The sequence below is a fragment of the Rhopalosiphum padi genome, chromosome 1 (genome assembly GCF_020882245.1).
Source record: "Rhopalosiphum padi isolate XX-2018 chromosome 1, ASM2088224v1, whole genome shotgun sequence".
Lineage (NCBI taxonomy): Eukaryota > Metazoa > Arthropoda > Insecta > Hemiptera > Aphididae > Rhopalosiphum > Rhopalosiphum padi.
This window is the reverse complement of record NC_083597.1, coordinates 34,718,375-34,741,388: the sequence shown is the minus strand read 5'-3', so window position 1 is coordinate 34,741,388 and position 23,014 is coordinate 34,718,375. Positions and strand designations below refer to the sequence as shown.

The 23,014-nt window shown below is 25.1% G+C and overlaps 1 protein-coding gene across 4 annotated transcripts in view; it reads right to left on the bottom strand.

Moving 5' to 3' along the window:
* Positions 1-23,014, bottom strand: part of LOC132932184 (metabotropic glutamate receptor 2) — a 177,882-nt gene that overhangs the window by 16,365 nt on the left and 138,503 nt on the right. For 3 of the 4 annotated variants that reach the window (XR_009662828.1, XM_060998431.1, XM_060998430.1), the window contains 3 exons: positions 22,051-22,264; positions 13,056-13,207; positions 11,492-11,648 (listed from right to left, as the gene is read on the bottom strand). Coding sequence is in view for 3 of the 4 variants with exons in the window: in XM_060998431.1 (XP_060854414.1) it covers positions 11,492-11,648; positions 13,056-13,207; positions 22,051-22,264 (523 nt within the window). In the remaining variant the exon portion in view is untranslated. The remainder of the gene's footprint in view (positions 1-11,491; positions 11,649-13,055; positions 13,208-22,050; positions 22,265-23,014) is intronic. The other variant, XM_060998432.1, reaches the window with a different exon arrangement.

Here is a 23,014-nt window from a genome sequence, read left to right as displayed (position 1 = left end):
GTATAGTATCTAAAGATGGGTGTATTGATCGTCAACGCTCTTATTTTAACTGCCTTTCAAGTAAAGGTGAAGCTCCATTTACTTTTATGTCATATTTTATTTTTACGTTAGGCCATAGACCTTCTATAGATTGTGTACGAGTCTTGTGCGTTATTATTTTGTTTTGAAGTAGGTAACAACTGTTTCCTTTTTAAATAATTTACACCTATTTCTTCATCAAAAATAATATTTTGATAAAAATGGACAAAGTTTAAGTTCGTTATTAAATATTAAAAAATAAAATCACGTGAATAAGTAACTCGTGAAATATTAAAATTCGTAGTAACAGTGTATTACGTTGAAATGGTAACTAAATAAAATGTTCTGTGTATTTCCAGTTTCCTATGTAGATAATTCATAATTAATTTTTTCAAATTTGAAATTAATAATAAATTGCGTACGACATCACCACCTTAAGTTGTTGTGTAGATAGCTATTGCTAATATATCTTATATGTACTTTTAATAATGCGAACATTTATAGAAGTTATTATTATTATATTTATTAATAATACAAGTCAGATTAGAAATACCATATAGCGGAGTAAATAGCTTAAAATTAATTTAAATATTTTGAAAACTTTATAGTTAATGATACTATGCGGTCTGGTGAATAGTTTTAAGTTCCAACGAATAATATTCTTTGAATGAAATAAACATAATTTAAATAGTTATTTTTAGTTTAAATATATAATTTCGTCAGAATTTTAACTTGAAATTTCTATATAATTTGTAAAATTTGTCACGTAAAATATATTTTTGAGATTATTATATTAACGTGAAAATTGCAATTTTTTAATATTACTTAATCAACTAACTAATAATTATTTCAGCGTAAGTATATAAAGTTGCTCTGTTATAGAAAAAAATAGTTTTTTTAAAATGTAATTTTAACTTACAAATATAATATTATATCTCTAAGGTAATTAGAAAAAAGATGGCATAAAAATATTCCCTGGAATATCCTAACCTGGAAACTTACGTCGATGTAACCCTCTGGGAATTTTTAAAAGTATCAACCCTAGGTATGTCAGCCTTTATTCTATGGATGTTTTATAATTTATTTATATTATTATAAGTCATTTATTTTTCCATTAGTAATATGTAACGTTGAACACAATTTACTAAAAACATCACATATTTTATACATGTATAATTATATTATATATAATCGCATAATATTGATATAAACATATAAGTCAATATTAACGTAATATGGTTTTGTGGTTTTTACGACTTATGTGAAAATTTGAATATTGAACGCTTATAAAAATAAATTATGTATGTTTATTTTTATATTTTTAAATGGTTCTTAGAATTATTTATTACATTTTCAATCGTTTTCTCTCAAACAAATTTTACTCAACATTTATATATATATATATAAATATACGAGTATATAAAAAAAATACTAAAATATTTCTGTTTTACTTATTTTATTTTTTTTGCTTTCCAACATATTTTTACAGTACAGGCAATTACTTTGATACAAATTAAATCCAATTGGATACCAGAAAGCAGAACTCATACTCAAAATGGAAAATTGAATCTTATGATTTTAATGTTTAAAAAATGACAATTTTTTTCTTTCAGAAACCTATGTCATTGTAAAATATATTATTTATCGTTTTACTAAAAATCTAAATTGTTAAAAATTAGGTATATCCTACTAAAAACTAGTCAAGTTAAAAAACATATATAATTATTGTTTCTTAAAATTGTTACGCCTCTTTATTCATCGAAGAATACCTTTCCAAAACTACTGAATCCATAACCATTCCAGGGTCGAGATAAAAATAAAATTTCATTCGTACACAAGTTTAATGTCATTTAAACTTAAAATAAATAACATGTAAAAATAATAACAAATTTTTCAGTGTCTAACACTTAATACTAAGTCTCGTTTACAAAATCAAACTATTTTACATTCAACATCAAATCATTTTTATTTAAGCGAAAATTCGTGAAAATAATTATAATAGAATCATTATTTATATCAAGGAACTCGCACTATAATAACCTTTGAATATCATTATAGTTTCTCTCTATCGTATTGCGTTAGTACACATAGCATAGTACTCAGAATCCACTGCCACTCTTCCAGTCAATATGATATCACATCGAGTATAGTAAAGTTGACAAAGGTCACAAAATTACAGAGATTTATAACATCATATATACCCAGGCTGTCGAAAAGTCGATATAGTTTCGCGTCGACTTACAACTTTTGAACAAGTAACGTCATTATTCAAATTGAATATTTTACACACATCAAAATCAAAGTTGGACGCCGATAGCAGTAATTAACTCGCTCCCTACAACCCCCCTAAAATGCAATTATTTCTATTTCTTCAGCCAAAGTCAATAGTTTTAATGGAATTTACTCTAATGAGTGAACTACGTGGAAAAATATTTTCCCAAAATTCAGTATCAATTCTGGTATCATATTTTTGAGGAGTTGATAACTTGGTACCTTACTAGACATAGTGACGCATAATTCCACAATATTTCTTTGGATTATTTAAAAATAATTTTTTTTTTAAATTCTGGATATAACTGTTTTAAAAATGCATGCGCAGCTTTTATTGTTTTCAAAGTTTGTAATTGTAGATATTGTGCTTACTATAATAGTATTAACATCGTGAGAGGTAATTGTAGAACGTCACTTAGCCTGTCAGACATGTTAGGTACACTCCATTTTACCTTACATGCTTTGTTATATATAAATAACTTTTAACGTAGCTATATTTAACGTAGATATTCTAATATATCTGTTTAGTAGTTTCTTTAGTACCTCTTTATATACGAGTCCTGAGTCCGTAAACCGTTATTTGAAATATTAATACTTTATTGATTTCACTTTCATAAATAAATTGTTGCTATATATTTTTTTTTAATTTTAAATTTAAATTATAAACCAAATACAACTAATCGGCAATCACCAACTACTCGTATATTAAAAATTTTTAACCACGTATTTTATTATATTTTCCTTGGAGCCGCCATCGTCTTTCTCGCCTCTCTGGGAAAACCACCACTGATAGCCCATATACATTTACGTATTAACCCTTCAGTTAACTTAGTTTGCACGTTCTTCTCACAAGTAAAGCATATATATAATTCCACGTACTTCAAACAATAATGTGTTTTGATAATCATAGTAAAATGCGTAATTCAAAATTAAATTTTGTAATACTTATTAATAACTTCCAACAATGTAAAAACAAATTGTAATCAAGTGATTTGAGTGAAATCTATCCTATAAATACAATGATATATATATATATATAAACATATTTTATTCACCAATAGGTAGGTAAGATATTAAAATATAAAATTATTATTTCACTAATTTTAAATTATGTTTACATTTTTATTTTTTCTTATATATTATTGTAGTTGTTGTTAATGTGTTTGATAATAAGAACTTATATTTTTTAGTGTAAAAAATATTTTGACGGACTTATTATTTATCTTAAATACTTTATAGATAGGTACTGTAGTTCTTGTAGTATTCTAATATTTTTCATGAAATATGGTATAAATCAATTGAAAAAAGAATATTTAAAATAAATTATTAAATTTATAAGTTTAAATTTTTTTTTACAGTAAGATAAATCAAAATACTATGTTATTCTTATTTAAATCATTAAAAATCATAAAGAATTTTAATTTTTATAGAACCATAAAAATATTATAGATGAAAATTTTAATTATTTGTATACATGGTTATTTTTATTCATACTATATATTCAAATTTTACTAGATTTGAAATTTTGAAAATGCTTACTCGTAATTCCTTTTTATAAACACTTACGATTTCAAAAGCCGTAATAAAACGACGGGACTATGGCTCAGATTCGTTATTTAAGCCCAACAATTTATCTTAGTTTTAGGACTTATTGTTATAACATGCAATACTCGTATAAATAAAGGTGAGCGTAACATGACAAGTCACTTCAAAATGGGATGCTGTATAATATGTTATATAATATAGCTACATTATGATGCATACATTTTCTTTTGACCAAATAATAAACGAGATTAGTCAAAAATATATAAATATAATATAAAATATTTTTTATCTATATATAATATTTTTACTGGACTGCCAATAGACAATAAATAACAGTTTTTAGAAATTCACATTATCTTCTTGGAATGATTAAAAGTAAATAGTAATATAATATGATATCATTTGTATTTATGGGTTTTTAAAATAAACTTTCTTGTTAAATATTCATATATTCAAATTGACCATAATATCGCTATTTTTGTATGTATTCTGTACTATTAAAAAATATTGAACAAAATCATTTATTCCTCGTGAATAAAAATCAGTGAACCATATTACAAAGAATTCCCAATCAAAATAATTAAATTATTGATTATGATATAGGTAATAATTAAATATCATATTAAAATGCTTAAAAAATACATATATATTTGTAATAACTATTAAAAATAATAACTATATAAGACTTAAGTAACATACATTTTAAGTTATTTGTTTTAAGATTATTTGATTTTTTTATACCAAAAACAAAAATTTGAAAATGTATACACTTTTATAATTGAGTATCGTAAAGATAAAATATATTAATAACATAAAATATAATATAATTATTATATTTCAGTTTTTTTCTCACCCAAAAATAAAACTTGACCCATTAAACTTTAATGTGTTTTAATATATACATTTCATTATTATGAAGTGTAATATGTTGTATGTAAAATGGTTAGTTTTTAGAATAATTTTTTTTTTTGCTTAATTAATAATTTAAAACACACAATTTACAACTAAAATATATATTCTCATTTCAAATGATTGTCTACATCATATGCAATGTATAATATTATGATACTATAAATTAATAGTTTTTTACAAGTAAAAACATAAGCCTAGCTGTTACATGACTCTCCTACTATTTAATGTAGTTAAAGGGATGTATATGGTTCTAATTTTATAAATTAATTCACTATAAGAGGATCTTTTATCAAGACCAGACATTGCATGATTACTACACGCATTTGAGTATCAAAAATAAAAAAGAACCACTCACAAGTACCGTATTCAGCAGTTTAAATTATTTCAATTCCATCAATTCAATGTTTTGTTTTTTCCTTCAGTAATTTATTACATCTGTGGTTATTTATGAGACAATGAACACATCCGTTGCTTTTTTCCCTTTATTTAACCCCTTTTATTACTATACAACAAGCCGTTTGGGTTACGCGTTTTTGGTGTGCGCCCCTTACTTGTCCCTTACAATTCATTCCCCCTTGCCCCGGGAATTGGGCTTAACGTAATTGGGTCGCCTCTGTTGCACGGCTCGTGCGGGAGAAACTTTTACGCAAAGTGGTTTTCCACTCGGTTGCTACGTTATCGCTTTCAATGTTGACATGGAAATTATTGCATTCGCGCTGTGGACCAAATGGCTCCTTGTCACCTGCGTAGGCCACTAATATGTTTTGCGTTATCAGTGACCAAAGTATCTTACGTTCCATACACGGATCTGTATGCTGCAGTCTAGGAATAATGGTATTTTTCTTTAGGTGAGTGAACAACGTCGATATATCGTTTTAAGAATCAAATCACGAAACAAAAAACCAAATTTTGTTTAGAGTAGATTTTTTTTTAGAGTTCACACTAAATTTAAAATAACGAATAACTGTTATTTTATTTGAAAATCGACCCTGATAAGATATCGATTTCATAATAACTGTATATGATATATTTTATCGTGCGTTTTTAAAATTTAAACTATACATTTAAAACGAATTTACAACAAAATATTTAAAAAAAATATATATTAATCGTTTATCTTAAGTTTTAAAATGTCAAAAATATGGTTAACCAAATGAACGGTAATTATATTATGTGACTAAATCCATTAATAAAAGTAAAATTTATATTATGTAAATAGCAATGTAACCTACAAAAATTTTCCAGAATTCTGATTATCATCTTATTTTAGAGTATAATGTGGTTTTTCTATAATTTTCTAGATAATATTGCTTGACATAAAATAATATTTAATATTTGTTAAGATTTAAGTTTATATAGTAAGTATATATAGTTTATATAGTAGTGCGTATGTAGATGGAAATTAAATTAAATTAATAAAATGAAATACATTAAAATAATTTAAACTTCACCGAATTTTTCTTTTGTCATTATAATATAACTTACGTCGTAATCATATAATCATTTTAATTCAAATATATAAATAAGTTTCTTTTTAAATTTTCATAAATGTTCTAGTGAGTTTATAAAAAGGACTAAACAAATAATTAATATAATAAATTAAACATTTCAACGTTATTTTGTATGGTATATTATACAAAATGTTTAATATGACGTATCGATATGCATTCTGTGCGTAATTATTATAGAATGGATTATATACATTATAATATAAAATACGTGTTATTACTCATTAGTCATTACATATAATTTGATTTACCGATAAATTAAATTTCATAAATTGAATAAAATGTGTCATGGTCGAAATATGTTTAACTGCCTTCATGGATTGTAAAACTGTCATATAATGTAATAAATTAAATTGATAGGGGCGGGTATGATCACTCGTTGCGTTAGGAGAACGTGGATCGAGATTCAAAAATTTGGCTAGTTTTATTTTATATCCAAATCCAATGTAATATTAAGCATGTAAGAGTGATAATTCATAGCCATATTAATACTCGATAACATTATATAATATATATATACATAAATATATACATAAATATGTAATTTTATGTATTGCCATTGTTGAACGGGAAAACAATTTAAATTATCTTTAAATACATATTCAATTTAATGTAATTCTTCGATGACGAATCGTCATCGGAATTGACTTATATTTTATAAAAATGATTAAAGTATAATATTGCTAAATTAAAAAAAAACCGGCTTAAGCCAAAAAGGGAATGGCTCTTGTTTTTTCCTTTATATCCACCCCTTAACATTATAATGTATAGTGCACGCATACTTTTATAATATATTTCAATAATACTTAAATAAAGAATGATTACACGGCGTCTTGTGTAGGCAATTTAGCTACATAACAGTGTTGGATTCTTGCGTATTTTATACTTATATACAATATAGTACAACATAATAATATATCAAGATACAGTAGTTATTCAAGTGTGTGAGTATACAATATTAAGATAAAACAAGTAAGATATAAAATTTATTTTATTATTGTAGTTAAGAATTAAGTAGGTTTATAATGATTTTTTTTTATTATTATTTAAACTTGTGCAATACTTATTTCTTTTAATTGAGCTGAAAATCGAATTTATTAAATATAATTAATTAATAACGTTGAAATAAACAAAAACATAATAATTTTTTCTTTGAAATAGAGAAAAAAATCGAGAATTCTTCAAAGAAACATTACTTACCAAAAATGTGCATTTATAAAAAAATATTTTATTTAAAGAGTATAACAATACAGTAATAAAAATATACAGTGAAAGTGTTAAGTGTAGGTGTAAGTGCAAATATATTTAAATTATAATGTTATAAATCACAATATATATATATATTGGAAAAAAGGTCATAATTAAAAATCTGTACATGTGCAATTAAAGTTACTACCACCTATGACCAAAGTTAAATTCATAAAGAGTTCACTCTTTTAACTAAAAATATATTTTCCTGCATTTATAGCTATTCTATAACACATGAGCTTTGTAAAGCTTATCCTAAATAGTAGAAAGCGAAGAGCATATTTTAGAATAAAAATATTGTAAACAAATAAAATGCATTACTGGTACCCAGTGCTCGTGATAGATATTATTATATTAATATAATATTTATATAAATATATTTCAATATTAATTATTATAATATGACTATTTTTCCATTAAAATGTTATATAGTTAGTATTGATTGTATATTTGTATGTGTAAATCGAAGTCTTGCGATAGTCGCCCATTAGGATAAAGATCTCATAGTGTAGTAGTAGAGTTTTGATACTGGTTGGACAGAGGAGATAACAACAGTTTATTATATCACCGTTATTTTTGTAGATATGATAATCAAGTTATATAGTTATAATTATTATAATGTTTACAATTGTATTATAATTTATAATTTAAAAATATGTATAATAGTGTAGTACTATAGAAATTTGCTGAAGTATAACAATTTATATATCGTGCAATTCGACTTAACGATTCGAGAAATATTTAAATAACCATCACAAGTGGGATTTGCTATATTATTGCATTATTTAAACCTATTTGGGAAATATGATACAAGTGGTATGTTGATAAATATAGACAACGAGTATGCACCAAAGTGCATCACTATTTACTTAAGAGTGCTGCAAGCCGGGTTGCATATCTATATATGTTTTTCATACTGACACGGAATACGTACTTGAGCCGTTATTTAATCAAGGCTGTTTATGTTGACGTTTAACGCAATTAATAACACCGTTCAAAGCGCCAACACTAACAAATTTTAATTAACTCATAAATCGCAATAATATTACCTAAATGCTATTTGACACCCGAGTGTTGTAGTGATAAAAAAAAAAAGAAAAATTATTACATTGTAAATCGATAAGTGTTTTTTTTTTCACTGTCCTTTTTACGTACGCGCTTATTGTTTTTAGAATAATATAAATCTAAAAAAAAACCACCGTTCCATTGTGCATAAGTATAAAAAAAATTGAAAAATTACAACCCGAAAAATACCAAGTGGCAAGTGTGCAGAGTACGGTGGACTGATGGTAAAATATATTTAAACGGTTCTAGTGAGTAATTCAAGTGGCGTTTGGCCAATGTTGGTGATAGTATAATTGTTTTAACAGTGTAATTTTGTTTGCTAATTAATATATCACAATTAAAAAAAAAGAATAATAAAAACAACATAACACGAGTGAACAATGTACCGATACAATAAGAGCTTCATAAATTGTTGTTCACCAGATGAATATATTACCCTGTAGGGTATAAATAAATCGCTTTAATTAAATAAAGGCATATCAGATTTGTCACGCCAACCAAAGTTTACGACAACAAAATACGCATAGACGTAAAATATTATGTTCATATTATGTTTACAATCTTTCCGTTTGTAAATATTATGTCATTTGAAATGATTGAGTTATTATTTGTACGTTGGCTCGGTCTTAGTTCTCTTTCCTGTGTTACTATTTCGCCTTTACTGTAGTAACAGCTCCACGATGGGAAGTTATATAGATTATATCGTTTGTAATATTTATTAAATGCAACAATATTGCGTTGAAAAATTTTATATTTTATCATTTTGGTTTTGTTTTTTTAAAGTTTATACAAAATATGTGTTTAATGTAGAAAAATGTTGTTTTTATAAAATAATAATACATTATATTAAAAGAAAATACCAGGGTAGAAACTAGAAAATAAAAAATTTAGTTTGATGAAACTATTTATAGCTATATATTTTTAAATAAAATGCATAGCTGGAGAAAATATCAATCCTTGAAACAATAATATAATATCATGGGTCCTTATGTCACGACCCACGAGTCAAGAATATTGTCATAAACGTTTGAGATGTTTTAATGTCCCATAAAATTTTAACATAGATATTTGACTTCTTTATCGATAATTTTGTAAGTATTTTTTTTTTTTTAAATATAAGTCATTACTTTGTTAGTTAATTAGTTATGCTATTAAATTTATGTTTCCATAATATAGTTCTAGGTATATAATAATAAAAATAAATGAGTAACTTTAAAATACTTAATAAAATAATATTATGATTATCCAAATGTGAAAATGAATACATTTAATGATTACGTTATAAAACCACCTAATATTGAGTTTCATATTAAATTGTATATTTTTTCTTGCCAAGGGATAAAAATTTCAAACTGTCCTTGTATAAACTAATTTAAATCATGGAAACTAATTTAAAGTTTACAGACATTAAGGATATTTTATGGTAGCTTAACTGCAATAGATATACCAGAGTCAACATATTTTTTTTTACGGTGATTACTTTGACGTACGCCATATAATATGTTTTATAATAAAAATGTACACGCGTCCGACCATTACATCAATATAATATTTTATACTAATTCGTCTCCGTCTTATTTTCGACATTAGTGTACCCCCTCAGCCAACAATATATTATATTCGCTCAAATTGTGTATACTATTAACGCGCTGTTATACGCGAAAACCGACCGATGTGAAACGACATGAATGGATGGATGCTGTTTCGAATGGTCTGAATAGGTAATCTCATCAGCTACAATACATTTGCTACCCACCCCCTAAGCGCGGTTACCGCTAAAGCCATTCGTACTGACCAACTCATTTGCGATCGACCACTCACTGTTTGCAGTTACATTATTCGAACCATTTCACATAATGATGAACAATAAACAATAGTAATAAGTGTCTAGTAAGCACGTGGTTCGAATTGTAGCTACTAAAATTGCATAACTCATTATTTGTTTTAAATAATATAGTATTAAAAGTATAATGATTATGGTATAACGGCTTATTTTTATAGAACAGAAAACGTTTTTTAAAATTAAGTAATATAAATTATAGTGAAGTTTGTTAGTTTATATTTTAATATACGTACTTACCTATGGCTTAATGAAATATTACAAGATGTGTCACGGAAAAAAAATTTGAACAATCAAACATAATTTATAGAAAATGTTAAAACTACGGTTTTATTTTTTGTTTTTTGAGAATTGGTCTAATTTTATTTTACTAAAAAAAAAAGAAGTATCTATGATTTATAAATTCTAAAATTTTAAATCAATTTTTTTTTTAATTTTTAAATCAATATGTAAAAATAAAATTATAATAAACGTTTATAAATGTAAGTACAGTGGAGCGTCGATTATCCGACCTGCCAATTATCTTTAGTACGAAATTTTTGATAAAAAAATGTATATTTATTTTATATTATTAAATTTTAAAATAAATAAATTATAGTATGTACTTTTAACAATACATATAAATTTATTTTTCATATTATACTTACACGTCATACATACAGTACATTAATTATATAAATAATTATATAAAACATTTAAATTTACTTTCATAATAATATATATTTAGTCATTGTTCGATTATTCGCACCTACCTTGTTACCAATTAGTACGGATAATTGACGCTCCACTGTGAATAATTTAGCTGTTTTAAAACACGTCGCCTCAATATTGACCATTTTAATTTTTCGAATAATACAATGAAATAATTAATCGTTAATAAAACACACCTAGATAGTGGCGAGAAGAAACTATAAGTAATAATATAACAATAACTATATAATTGTAGTCGTTGTTGCTTATGATACTATCATATTTAAGACCTTTGTGGATTTTTTTTGTATTTAATATAAATACATATTTGTTATTATTTATCATATTTTAATTTCAAATTTTACTATTTTTAATTAACATAATATATTGTTACCTTTACCTTTATAAGCTAATGAGCTGCGCCGTCTTGTTGAATTGTTACAAAATGCATTCGTATTCGATGTTGTAAATGTTTTAGTGCCCGTTAACTTCATATTTGGCATCATACTTTGACGCACGTTTCGTTCCGGATGACACAAAATTATGTACAACTAAAACAAGGTGAATAATAGTTCTACGTGTAGTCTAAAATAGTCACCTAGAGTATGAGCAAGTTTTGTCGAAAGCAATGATATAGTAGTCTTCATCTCGAAAACTGATTAATCCAGAATGATAAGTAGTCTAACTTCTATTCAAAACTTAAATTATTAATTTATTGTTTCGTCTTCATCGAACAAAGAAAACTAAGTGAAAGCCTTTTGTGATATTATATAATTTATTTTTAAAACTACGCTGTAGGTATTCAAATTTGAGTTTATCTCTAAGTTCCTCAAAAATAGTTTAATTTTTAAGATGTTAAACAAACTGTTATGATTTTATAGTTTGTTTTAAATTAATAACGTATATTTTTCAAATAAATAATGTGATAACTGTCGCGATAAACGATTTCAATATCAATTTTCAAATCTATTTTGAAATTATATATGCAAACTAAGAATATCAATCACATAATTTGCTCATACTATTATATAATAATATTATGTTTGTATAATTTATAACATGTATAATTAGAGAACAGTAGATTCATTCAATTAATTCGAACAGAAATAATATATAGTTACATTATAATAATGCAGTCAGTGTAATGGTCTACACGCGTATTTTACCGCATTATTGTGATACTGTCAGATTTCAATGGGCAATGTGAATCATTGATAAATTAATATGGTTAAACTGATAATGTCATTGCTATTGTAGCTCTGCTGCCTATGAGTTTAATATAATATAGGTTCATATTTAATGTAATAATTGCAGATAATTAACACTTCTTTTAAATATAATTAACTAATTTAGTCATATAAATAAATAAATTATATATTAATATATAAATATTAGTTATTAATATTTTACCATAATATAACGTAATTTTCATTATTTTCATTTAATTTATCCAAAATTAATTCATATACTTTTAAACTATTTTAATAAGATATAAGCATATAAATATTTTTAATTAACTCATTATTATAATTATAAGTTATAATAACAAATACTATTTTAATGTTATTGTTACATAAAATTGCACGTTAAATTTTTTTTTCTTGTTAGTATTAGGGATTGTTATTTGAGCATTTGAAATTGAAATTATGCTTTATTAAATGTGCATAATGTTATAATAATAACATATACATTTGTAATTTAATTTATTAATGTATCACATTATTCGGTTTTGTTCGGACCGACCTCGTTAAAATAGACCGGTCATTGTAATTAAAAAAATAATGTTCACATTATTTTATTTCAAATTTACCAAATTCAAAGGTTAAATTGAACATTTACTATAATACTCCGCTTTGCCTCATAACAAAGTTAATTACACAGGAATTCTACTGCAGATCACATTACGATATGATCAATGTCTATACGGACATAATTTAATATCATTGTATAGTACGTACCTTTGGAGAGAACAGGCAAACTATAGTTACACTAGCGGATAGGCTAATGGTTACTGACATGGTAGTTATCCTTAGTGTAGTATGGTTGCCAATTCCAAAGTATAGCGGAACGAATGCGAGCCATATGACACATGTTGTATACATCGTGAAACCTGTTAAACAAATTAAAACAGTTGAAGCAGATTCGTTATGGTTTAATATATCTAACGATAGTCAAAATAACTTGAATACGTATATGATGGTTCATAAATCATTAATCAATAAAACTATCACACCTTTATATTTATTTGTATTGTCTGTACTATGTGTTTTCGCAAACTCACTATTATTGTACATAATATAAAATGTGATATCTATTACAATTTTATATTCTATAGTTATTGATGTTTAAAGTTCTATATTTATATCTTATTGTACTTACACTAACGTAACAACTGTTAGACATGTATATCCCATGAATATGTATATAGCTTACAGACCCACCCCTCGAGATTACGACGACAGAGCTCTAATGATTTATACTCACCAGATTTAGCACGACAAAAGGGGGGAGATTCATTTATATAGAGAATTAACATTATTTTGGAAAATAAATTTATGACGGAAGCCACACTCAGCTGAATTCAATAAATAAAATAAAATCACGTCATGCAATTTTAAACAAATTAATAATTTGTATTCAAAATAATTCATTAAGTAAATAATATTTTATAATATTAACACATTTAAACAAAATATATCTTTTATATACGTTCATGTTATATTTATGCTATACGTGTATTTTTCCTACAATTCGCTCACACATTCTGCGTTCACAATAATATTTTGTACGTATGAATAATGTAATTCAAATTATTCCAAAAAACAGTTTAATCAAAAATTAATTTTAAAACGAGTAAAACGTGTGAATGAATAGACCAGCGATTCCTAATAAGACTGCTGCTAACAACAAATCGGAGAACAGGGATATAATGAATAAAAATTAAACTTAATACATAGAACGCAATAATTTAATTATTTAAGATCTAATTCAATTTATCGTGGCCAGAACAGTAAATTTACCCCAATTGGACAATGAAGTGATGTAAAATATTTGAAAAAATTTAAAGCATTGTAGTCTTAAAACCAACAGTATTAATACATAATAGTATAATACGCCGGACAATAACCGGTATTATTTTCTTAACGCATACTATTTATTCTCATAAATTATCATTGTTCTAATTCAAAACTGTCGTAATGTGTTACTCTCGCACAACACCTACCCAAATATAATGTGTATGATACACAGTCATGACGTTTATAAAAATACATAAAACTGATATTCATTTAAAATAAAACAATAGATTACAATATTTTATAAATAAAAAAAAACATATTCATATTTCTAAATATTAAATAAAAATGGTTCAATTTTAATAATTTATGTTAAACATTAAAACTGTCACAGATATATAATTTAATAATTTTTTTTTTTAAAAATCATTAATAATATTGGTAGCTATATTTTTCAACAATTTATTATTATTAGTTGACTACAATACGATTTTAGAAACCTCTTCTTTTAAATGATCCTAATAAAATCGTATATGGGCACTTTTACAATATTAACTTCTAATACTATTCATCGATTATTTTTCTATTTAATAAATAATTTTTCTATTTAAAAATAATACCTCGCTTATATTTTATGTAAGATAATGTTTGTTTTATTTTAAAATGTTAACTTTATAAACTTAGTAATTAAAATCATTTTTATGTAGGTAAACGAACTCAATGCCGTTATACTTTTATCAATATGTTTTACCTGCACGTTTTGTCTATTATATATTATATATATTATAATATAATAGATGGAATTTATTAAAAATTATTTTCTACTTAACTTAAAATTATTGTTGTTGAAGAGATTGTCGATTGCACATATTGCATCGCCGATAAATGTATGGCATATCTAAGAGTGACATCCGATTCAACTATATCAATATAATAATAATCTCATAGATAGACTATCCATGCATAATGAGATCTCTGTGAACCTCTGATAATAATATACAACCGATAAATGTAAATATTATTGTAATATTATAATGTAATGCTGTCTACAAAAAATAATTGTATATCGTGCTGCACGTAGATAACAGTTCATTTACATATAAAAACCGTGTAAATGCTTTTGTTAATAGAAAATAAACTTTTTTTTATTCAATATATCATCAGGGACCACAAACTTTGACACGTCTCAACTTTTTAGAATGTACACATCAATTCAATTTTTACGCTGAGCTGACACTATTCACATTGAACAAATTCTTAAGTACTATTACAATTTACAGTCAATAAGTATATTTTTGTTAAACAAATAAGCTTGTCGTAAATGTCATTGTTGTTATCCTTACTTTCAAGAAACCATGTGACAATCGGAAAATAAACACTTTAAGTACCTCTTAACTTATTTTTCCAATCTTAAATAGTGTCAGTCTAAACAACCGAGACAAAAAAGTTTAATTGTAAAGCCAATACTTTGATCGTTACGCTCAGAATCTAATTAGTAGTACAAAGATTAGGACTGCTTAATGATATAATTTAAAAAAATAATAAAACAGTTTAAATTTAAATGATGTAATTAAAGTATTTTTAATTCTGCCAGTCGGTTAGAAGTAATTTAATGAAACAACTATTTTTCCATAAATTATTATGGAAAAAGAAATAACGAAAAACATAAACAATCCATTGTTATATTATATTTGTAGTGTTCAAGATTTTCTCAGAAATACATAAACTTCTGAAAATGTACTGAGTAATAGTTACCCGAAACCCTGGTTCTCTTAATTACTTTTTGCAAAACAGCAAAAATCATAAAAAGATTGGAATACATAAAAATGCATTTCCGTTTTCGAGAAACTTCCATTTATTATTATTGTACAAATTACAATATTTTTACTTCAAAGCTTGTTAAGAAATATACATACTTAACGTGTGAAAGCGATTAACAACAAAGTTTATATGTCATATTTAATGTTTTTAATAAACACCAATTTGTTGGTCAACTCTGTTAAACTCGTTTATTGCTTTATTTAGTTGTACGATACAGTGCAATCTTATGGGTAATCAAAATCACTATTTTTATCATGATTCTAGAAACCTAAATAAACTACTGAACATGTTAAAAAGACTGGTTATAAGTCACTTATCTCGCTGTGCTTTAGATAAACACCACTGTAATTTGTATTTTTGTTTTATAGGTATAAATTATAATCATTTTACGAATAATATCTATCACCCTTTTAACTAAAACAACAATCATACTAGTATTCGTTGGTAACTTACTATAAATGGACGAAAACATTAGTCGATTTGGATGTAAGGTATCTAACTTATGTTTAGAAATATAAAACTATTAATTTTGTTTTTGTACTTATGATTAATGTGATTAAAAAAAGCACTTTATAGCATTTTTATAGTGTTATTATTAACTAGCAAGCGTTATATTTTATAATTAAAACTATATGAATTATTATTAATATTGAACTTTTATTTTCTTTGGTTATTAATTAATAATTTTTACTGTTGCGACCAAATATTTTTAAATTGTTAACGTCCTTTTAAATATATATACATATATATGTATGATTTACTTTATTTATTATATATCAATTTATTCCGACTATATCCATTTATTATTTTTTTAATTTTAATGCTTAAAGGTGTATTTTATTTTCACTTTACAGGTCTCAACTAAAATGTCTTTTTTTAAATTATAATTCTTTAATAGATCACGAACTGAATATAAATATAAAATCATTTGATATTATTCAAATTACTTGGTAGTTTATGGAACGATTCGGTGAAGAAATGTTAGAAAGCATTGTTAAAAAAAATTAACATTGTTAAAGACAAATAGTTACAGAACCATGCTCAGCATCAGTTTTTAAAAGCAATGGGATATATATGATAATTTAATGTAATTTTGTAAGATATTCGCTATGCTATTTACTCAGATTTATTATTAAAATTCCTTGTATGTTACTTATAGATTGAAATTATCATACATTCATATTTTAAGGACAGGAATAAAATCATAAAACATTATCAAATGCAATTAATTATATTTTATATAAATAATAAAATGGAAATATTGTTTGAAAAAAAATATTTATGTGGTGGTGGGTTTTTGAAATATGCTTATAGTAAGGTATCGGATATTTTAACATATTTGTCATAACTCATAAATTCATAAGTCATAATGGTAGCTCATAAAACCATAACATTTAAATATTTCTTACTTTCACACTACGATTATAGCTATACAATAATTCTTTGATGGTATGTAATAAAAATGAAAATTTTTCCATTTATAAGCTAAAGTTTCACGAGATGTGACCGATCTGCAATGCTAAACTATTTAAACTATAGATTTGGACAATATATTATACCAAATACAAGTACAACTTTTCTGACTATATTGGTTGATAATATGGAATTCTAGTTTCCATTATCTTACTTATATAGATTCAAATACGCTCAATTCAATGGACCCAAGGGTATCAAAATGAAAATGCAAACAGACGAGACCAATTCCACACAATTAAATTTCCTTGTAAGCAGAAATTAATGTTTGCTTCTTGAATTAAATAAAATATTTTAATCTATCAATTAAAAACACATTTAGTTAAAAGTGTTAAAATACTTTAAACAAGTTTAAGCCTAAATAATACAACATTTAAGTATAATATTACATTTAGAATTTGCAAAGTACAGACAGATTAGATGCTTTTGTTAGAACTTTTAATAATTTTTGCGAAAAGTCAATAAAAAAAGCTCACTTATAATATAATAAAACAATTGAATCCTTCATTTGCTCGTGATAAAAAAAAATTGTTTATAGTTTTCGCATGTATAATAGATAATATATTATTCTTAATTGGTAAATTGCATAATATTTTAATACTCATATTTTATAACTTATGGTATTTGTTTAATACAAAAATTAACGAATTTGGCATACTATAAGTTTAATAAATTAAAAATAGTCTTACAAATTAATATTTAAAAAATCCATATCAAAATACTTCTTCACAAAATCGAATACATAAAAAAATACTTTGTATCTCTCAAATAGAAAATTTATTAATTGTGACAAAGATCAAACATCCGATAAAAGTATTATGATCACTTTAAATAAATCTTAATGAAAGATCCTTGTATAAAATATATTTACTATATTATACTGTGTATGTCTATGGAAAAAACTGCGAGTTGTACCTACGAATTTATTTTCTCTATTGGATAAACGTCATTATGAACTGACGGGGTTCTCCGTTTTTTAAGTGTGTACCTACTCTTAGATCTTAAATCGACAAATTGTTTACATAGTTTTACTTTTATCATCTATACTCAAAAATACAAATCGTTGTAAATTAATGTGACCAAATGACAAAATGACTATATATTTATTATTTTATTAATCCTTGGTCGGTCTTATATTACTTGAAGAACATACAAGAGTCATAAAGTCAGATACACTAACATCACTATACAAATGATTTCTTCTGCAAATACTTTAAACTATATTCATTTTGATTACGTTATTGTTCAAAAATTATATGCTATGTTCACCTTCAAATATATTGATGTCCACAAAAATTTAAATTAATCAAATACACATACTTATTTCATGGTTCATTTTGAAAATATGTAACGTAGTAAGTTTTTGTTAAGTTTTATAAATGTATGTTTTTAATATATTACCACTGCGCGTAGCACTATACATGATTTATATATTATATATACAACTACATTAAATACATCTGTAATTTAAACTTTTATTTATCTATGTACCTATAATTTACAGTTCCATGTTTTGCTTGAGTGAATTAGTAATATAAAACCCGTAACAATAAATTGTCAATTGTCGACTACCTACTCTAAAACAGTAAAACATTTCTTCTTGTCAAATTATTTCTCGACATTAAACTAAGATGATTTACGGTTAACAGGCGGCACGTTTTATGATTCTTGTCACATTGTTAATTTTTAATTAAATTATGATTTTTGCATACAATTAAATATCAACATCTTTATAATCACTATAGGCTAGAACCAATTAAATTAAAAAAAATAAATACAGCTACGAAATTATTATACCTACTTAATAAATAAGCATTTTTAAAATTAAATATCAAAATATGATGTAAATTTACAAAAATAAACATTAACCTACTAAATTGAAAAATCAGTCTTATATCAAGTGATAATAATATTAATATATTATTATGTATTATTAAATAAATTAAATAATATGATCTATTTAATGTTTAAATTTATACAAAAATAATATATTGCTTTTGTTAAAACACTTAAAACTATTTAATAGCAATAAGTCTGGGCTATAAATTTATCAGACTAATGGAAATTTGTCGTATTAAGTACCAGGTGGCTTTTATCGAAGTAAAAGAAAGTGATTCTAGTTATGTAAGAAAGTTTATAATGATGTCGTTGTCGATCCATATAATTGTCTTGTTATAATATAAAATTTATTTTCATTTAAATATTCATTACATTTTCTTAAACCTTCTGTTTCGATGTTATACTTGTATACTTGTATTATTATTTTATATGAACATAATTTTTGTAAATATTAAGAACGAATATAACAATGAACAGATAATACAATTTTCCAACTTCATTGTACCGCCTAACGTCCTCACTAAAGTAATATACACAAGACACAATTCACAAGTTGGAACAGTTATTATAGTCTTCAACAATAAACAGGTGTTTACATTATGTATGTATTATGGCGTTTATATTATTATTAAATTCCATACATTTAGCATATTTATCGATTTTAATTTTAAACTAACAACATTCAAAAATCGTTAAGAATTGAAAAATGTAAATTATTTTAAGTGTTTTTAAAATGTACCAAGTCATTATTAATTGTAATAATAACGGAGATATGATTGAAAATAATAAGTGTAATCGATAACGCTATATAAGTAATATTTAACCGTAAAAAGAGAAAATTGGTTTGCTCCGATACAAATTATAAAGTGCTTATACTTTCATCGGGAAAAATAAAATAAGACATAGCAATTTCTAATACGTGCAGTAATAATGTTGTTTTGTACGTCGAGCGTTGGATTGTACAGCGTTATATGTCATGCGTCATAGCCAAAAGTATAAATTAATTAATTTGATAGTGTTGCGGTTACGACGACGTATTTGTTATTTTTAACACATGCCCTAATCCTGAAATGGGCCAACAGATAGCTTTTTCCGAGTATTCCTCACCCACACGTACACCGCCACTACCAAAAATCGTCCCTACGTTTCTACCCCCTTCTCCTTTCCCACAAATACATAGGTACAATATCGCAAGAACAGTTTATAAAGTTCCATTTAGGAAATTGGTGATTTAGCAGTAGGATAAGTTTTTGTTTTATTAAAGATTCTAATCAACGACAAAAAGTGTCACAAATTATATTAGTTTTTTTTATAGGGGTAGAGAGTAGAGAAAAGATTGAAAGTAGACCGTTGCGTCAGCTAGTTTTTTTTATATAAAAAGTGGAAAAAATATATTTACGGTGTCTACCTAAGTACAATTGAAACAATGGCAATTACCTATAGCAAACTATGGTAAATTAATTATTTCAATTCATTGAAAACAATGAAAGTTAACGGTTATTTATATAGATGTTTTTGACTTTTCTGTATGAATGTGATCGCTTTTAGGGTAGAATAAGTGCTTCATGATTTTTCTATTTTAGATTAAAACTCCAAATTTCAATATAAAATGATTATTTTTCAATTTAAAAATAATTTCCTAAGTTACACATTTGATACAAAGATAACTACAATATGTAACTATAACTTAAGCCAAAATAGGTTAGGTTCATAAATTCCCAGACGAATATTATGATAGTTTTCTTAAAATTACTATTTATTTATAAAATCTGTAGTTTTTTTTTTTATACTCTGAAAATGTAATACTTAGTTAATAAGTTATTCTAATTATAGAATCAATTATATTTAATAATTATTATTTATGTTTTATAAATGAAAATTTTATCCGGGGTATATTATTTTTCTGCGTTCTATTGGGGCAAAATTAAAATATTTATCTATCAATCGACTCGTATATTGGTAGATATGATGTTAAGTTACATAGTTAATGTATTTAATATAATTATAATAATATATAATAAATATTTTATACACACGAAAGCTGATATCTTTAATATTAAATTGTCTAACTGCAGTATTCAGTGGCGTGAGTTGTGGGGTTACACTTACTCTCAGAAGCGTTTATAGTATTATGTACTTGCAAAATATTTTCATTTAACATGAAACTACAAGTGGTGACGTAAATATCGGTAGAAAGTAATATCTGAGTATTAACTTATTTTACCAGAATTTAATGATAACCACAAAGTTATTAAGTTACCATCGTAAGTAACTAGTTATTATTATAAAATATAAATCTCCAAACATAATGGTAAATAATTTAGATTATAAAAGTATTTAAGTACGCGTACATTGATTTTACAACAACTATCAGTAAATAACGCATATATCATATTTTATCGGACTAACACAAAATTAAACGAAATTAATTAGCATTTTTTGTTTAAAAATAATCATGATAATCGGGTATTATTATATTATTTTTACGAAAACTGTTTGATTTATAAACAATAAAAAAATAACTATAAAATTATAACGTCGGAGAGTAAAACTGGACTAATAATAATAATAACAATATTTCCTTTGTCCGTTAGTAGATGTCGGAAAATTCCCAAAACTATTTAAATTAACAATATATTATACATTTTATGAGGGTAATTTATGGTAATTACCGTGAATTATCAATATGATGTACCTTAATATATTATACTCGGGTAATTTACGACAATATCTAGATATTGCAGTCCTAATTATCGTGTTTTACCATAAAATAGATTACATAAACACTGCGCAAATAATCACTTACCGATGTGCTTAGACTCGTTAAAGGCTTCAGGAATGTTTCTGGTGAGCACAGCGTAAACGGTGCACACGACAATCAACACTATTGGGTATCCGAACGCTATCACGTACGATGTGTTGATGAACGACGAGCAAACTAGTATATTCGACTCCCTGCTAGGATAATAGTGTATGGCCTTTGGCGGGCTGACCAGCATCCACACGCCGTTGATGAGCACCTGAAACGTGGTCGTCCATACAAAACGTGTATAGGTATCGATGTTTTTCTAACGTTACATTTATAACTTATTATAGTTTTTGGTTTATTTGTTTTATTTATTTTCAACACTTTATTAGTGTGTGCCAACACACACGGGATACACACACACACACACACACACACACATACATGTACCTATATATATATTATATATAGATATTATTTGTGAAACATAAACAATTCGTTATAACTTGAACCATAAGGATTCGCGTCCCAAATTTAATTTTTAACACGATCAACGATCATATTGTTTTATCTACATTAAATATTATATAATTATCTATATTTTATAGTAAATACGCTACATGATCGTAATACTTTTTGAACAAAATATTAAATAATATATATATAGGTATTATATAGAGATAGATATTAACTATAAAGGGTGATTAAATAAGCATGATAATCATCCTTTTTTCATTAATGATGCAGCTACTAAAAATCTAATTTTGGAATTTTTAAATATACCTGAAGATCATATTTTAAAATGTTGGAAATTTGTTGTACCTTTCAAAGAGCATCGTGTTGGAATATAACCCTTCTGTTTTTCAAGTTAGAAGTCCTATTTTTAATATGAATTATTTAGTGGATAATTTTAATAAATAATTGACGGATCAAAATCAAAATTTGAACGAAAAGTTTTGGAGTTATTTAAGTTTGTGTACTAAGGATAATCTGTCCATGATAACGAGCTTGGAAGATACGAAGG